This window comes from Macrobrachium rosenbergii, chromosome 16 (genome assembly GCF_040412425.1).
Source record: "Macrobrachium rosenbergii isolate ZJJX-2024 chromosome 16, ASM4041242v1, whole genome shotgun sequence".
NCBI lineage: Eukaryota > Metazoa > Arthropoda > Malacostraca > Decapoda > Palaemonidae > Macrobrachium > Macrobrachium rosenbergii.
Genome location: NC_089756.1, coordinates 6,874,276 through 6,878,699, shown reverse-complemented (window position 1 = coordinate 6,878,699; position 4,424 = coordinate 6,874,276). Strand labels below are relative to the sequence as shown.

General features: G+C 42.4%; 1 protein-coding gene across 1 annotated transcript; it reads left to right on the top strand.

Moving 5' to 3' along the window:
• Nucleotides 1-2,257: 2,257 nt before the first annotated feature.
• LOC136847521 (uncharacterized) lies at nucleotides 2,258-3,918 on the top strand. Its single transcript, XM_067119262.1, has 3 exons — nucleotides 2,258-2,418; nucleotides 2,683-3,162; nucleotides 3,201-3,918. Exons 1-3 carry the CDS (start codon nucleotides 2,258-2,260, stop codon nucleotides 3,916-3,918), a joined length of 1,359 nt encoding a protein of 452 aa, XP_066975363.1.
• Nucleotides 3,919-4,424: the final 506 nt, after the last annotated feature.

Sequence of the window (4,424 nt, the reverse complement as noted above, 5' to 3'; positions counted from 1 at the left end):
TTGAAGCTCAGTCAGTTTTGTGTATTTCACTGTTTTATCTTTTTTTGTGATTTTTTTTTTTTTTTAGGTTTGTTAAGGCTTTATTCTAGGCGTTGTGTTCGTTTGTTTCCTGTAATAGTGAGTTCGGACTTAACTTCTTAAAACTATATTTCTGAAACTAACATGAAACTTGGACTGAGCATTCTTTCTAATAATAATAATAATAATAATAATAATAATAATAATAATAATAATAATAATAATAATAATAATAATAATAATAATAATCAAAACAAACACTTGATTGGAGTAACAGAAGGTAATAGGAACTACAGAAGGAAGAGATTAGTTATTGGAAAAGAAAACATAAATTAACAACTTAATAAATAAATATATAAAAATGTAAATAAATGGTTAAAATTCAAGGGAAATTGTTATAGGGTGATAGTGCATTGCATCTTCGCTTGAACTTTAGAGCTTCCAGTTGCACAACATCCTGAGGGAGACTGTTTTATAGTCCAACGATGTGAGGAATAAAGGATCTCTGAACTGAGAAGTTCGACAGCGAGGCACATTTACTGCATATTGGTAAGAAAGAAGGAGACATATTTGTAGAAATGTGTGCTATATATGAATAATCTGCTGATGAAATTGAAGGTGATGATTTGAAAAGAATCTTGATAATTTAGGTATAGGTAGTAATGTGATTAGAATCATGTGATGCCGGTAAAGGTGCCAATGTTAAATTAATCTAGTTTTACAGGTAAAGGTATTAATAGTGAAAGAATCTAAATAAGATGAAAATGTCATTAAGGTCTTGTTATACAGTTATAGGGTTAAAGGTAAAAGAAAGAATCTAATGATGCAGGCACAGTATATATATATATATATATATATATATATATATATATATATATATATATATATATATATATATATATATATATACATATATATATATATATATATAAATTATATTTATTATATATGTATATACATGTGTATATATATTTATGTATGTACGTATGTTTATAATGAATTATAAAGTAAAGGTGTTGAGGCAGTAATTCAAGCTATGCAAATAATGACACATAATAATTAACAGACTGACTGATCTGTTATCAAGGACAGGTGTCATACCTTCTAGAGTCACTGAAGCAAAAATGATTTCATCTTCAGAAACTCGTTATTTTAGATAAAAGAACAAGCACGTATCTGCGATTTTTTTTTTTTTTTTTACCGGGAGACTGTTGACGCCGAACGATAATTTATGCTCTCGTGAACGATGTCCAAAGAGTAAATAGGATTTCGTGTTCTTTCTAAATCGGTTTATTTGTTTTGCAACTGTGGAAGTTCCGTCGTTATTCGCTGCTTATTTTCTCTGCCATTTTGCCCGGAAGAAATAATCAGACCGTCGAGTTTTCAAAGAATTGAGGAAAGTGTCTCCGGTCATATTTTATTTGTGGAAGAATGTGTAATTTGTATCGATCATTGCAAATTTCGCTTAAGAGACGAAAATGAATGTTAAAATATGGATAGTATTGCTCATTTCGTTTAAGAGACGAAAATACATTTAAAAAAGAGACAGCCATTTTTTAATCCGATCCAGGGAACCGGGTAGGTCAGTTGGATCACAAACAATAAATGTGCATTTTTTTTCTAGGACAACATGAGAACTCGATAGAAAAAATCACAACTTGTAAGACAGAATTTAACAAAATAGAAACTATCAGGACAGAATTTAAGGAATTCAAAACTCCAAGGAAGAAGAATTAAACAAAATCAAAACTTGATAAAAAAGAAATAAAAATTTGCAGGATAGACTTTAACGAAATCGAAACTCAAAGAAGGAAATAAACAAAATCAAAACTCGATCCAAAATAAAAAATAAAAAAATATCAGAACTTACAAGACTGAAATAAACAGAATCACAGCTCAATAAAAATATTCTCAAGATAAACCCAATCAAAACTCGATGTAATAACAAAACTCGCACGACAGTATTGAACAAAACCAGAACTTGATCCAAAATAAGATCAAAAATCGATCCAGATAAAAGCAAAACTCACCGGACAGTATTGAACGAAATCAAAACTCTTTAAAAGATTTTAAAAATTCGACCAAGAAATAAAAACTCCCAGGAGTTTTTCAGACGCACATCACGGCAAACAAGAGAGGGCACCATTTCCTCACGTCCACTCTTTTTCCAAGGAATAGAATAAACTCTTCGAGGTACAAAAACTGAAAACAAAAAAGCTGACAGTATAAACGCTAACATATGCAGGAGGTCATTCTCGTGCATGTGCTGTTTCTGGCACTTGAAAAATGGAACGCGGGGGAGAAGCGATTCCTTTGCGAGTGCCAGCCAGCAAAACTCGGTGGCACTCACTCCCCTGTGGCCCTACGGGAGAGATATAATGGCCCGGATTATGTGAATGCGTGTGTGTGTGTGTGTGTGTGTGTGTGTGTGGGGAAGAGACTAGAGATGTTATTTCAACCTGGCGTGTGTTGCAGGGGTTGGGTGCTCAGGGGGAGAGAGCGAGAGAGAGAGAGAAGTAAGTGTTCCTCCTTGCTTTCAGGATGTCGTTCATTGCAACTCTTCAGATGTTTTGGGGGTGGAGTGCGTGATATTGGTATGTATGAAAAAATTAACATACTTATTGTATTTATGTAAGACTCTTCCCCTTTGGTTTTACCCCCAAGAAGAGACAGACGCCCTCACCCCCACCCCTCAATACCCCAAAACCCACACCCCCACCCATACCCCCACACCCCACCCCACCCTCAATACCCCAAACCAACACTCCCACCCATACCCCACACCGACGCCCCCACCCCACCCCTCAATACCCCTAAACCCACAGCCCCACCCATACCCCACACCCACGCCTGCACCCCACCCCACCCCACCCCTACCCCCTTACCCCTCAATACCCCAAAACCCACACCTCCACCCATACCCCCACACCCATGCCCTCACCTCACCCCTCAATACCCCAAGACCCACACCCCACCCATACCCCCACACCCCATGCCCTCACCTCACCCCTCAATACCCCAAGACCCACACCCCACCCATACCCCCACACCCCATGCCCCCACCCCACCCCTCAATACCCAAAACCCACACCCCCACCCCACCCCCACCCCACCCTCAATACCCCAAAACCCACACCCTCACCCGTACCCTCACACATATGCCCCCACCCATACCCCCACAGCTACGACCCCACCCCACCCCTCAATACCCCAAAACCCACACCTCCACCCATACCCCACACCCACCCCACCCTCAATAACCCAAAACCCACACCCCACCCATACCCCTACACCCACGCCCCCACCCCACCCCTCAATAACCCCAAACCCACACCCCCACCTGTACCCCACACCTACGCCCTTCCCCCCTCAATACCCCAAACCCACACCTCCACCCATACCCCCACACCCATGCCCCACCCCACCCTTCAATACCCCAAACCCACTCCCCACCCATACCCCCACACCCCACTCCCACCCCTCAATACCCTAAAACCCACACCCCACCCATTCCCCACACCCACGCCCCCACCCCCACCTCTCAATACCCCAAAACCCACACCCATACCCCACACCCCCACCCCATCCTCAATACCCCAAAACCCACACCCTCACCCATACCCCACGCCCCACCCCACCCCTCAATACCCCAAACCCCACACCCCCACCCACATCCCCACACCTACACCCCTACCCACACCCATACCCCACACCTACGCCCCAACCCCACCCCTAAATACCCCAAAACCCACACCCTCACCTAAACCCCCTCACCCACACCCACTCACATACCCACACCCCACACCCCATCCACCCATCCACACCCACACCACTACCATTAGCCCCCTTTCTTTCTGTCCTCCTCTCGTGTCCTTCCCCCACCCCCACTCATTCCTGTGAAAGGGAAGACTGGAAAATGCAAGGAGAGGTTACAGTTCCCTGGCCCTTATCCTTCTCTCTCTCTCTCTCTCTCTCTCTCTCTCTCTCTCTCTCTCTCTCTCTCTCTCTCTCTCTCTCTCTCACTAGAAGATTGAAATAAAAAGTTGTATAGGATGCTACAACACCTCTCTCCCCTCCCTCCCCCACCTATCTTCTACTCTCTTCAGCAATAAATTGAAAAGAGTAAAAAAAAAACGTAAGACTGCTACAATCCGTACACAACCCTCCCCCCATTACCCCCATCCCCTCCAAACACCGTCCCACCTTCCCTCTCCCCTCTTTCTTAGTAAAAGGAAAAGTTTAAAAAATGTGGAAAAGATGGTCACAAACTTAGGAAGGGAAGGAAAGTAAACAGGAATCATACTATGGGGTGAATCTTCTCACCCCCCTTTCCTGCCTTCCCCCTTTACACTAAAAAAAATGAGAATGAAAGATTGGGCATCTTCAAGGAGCTGAATCATGGTAGA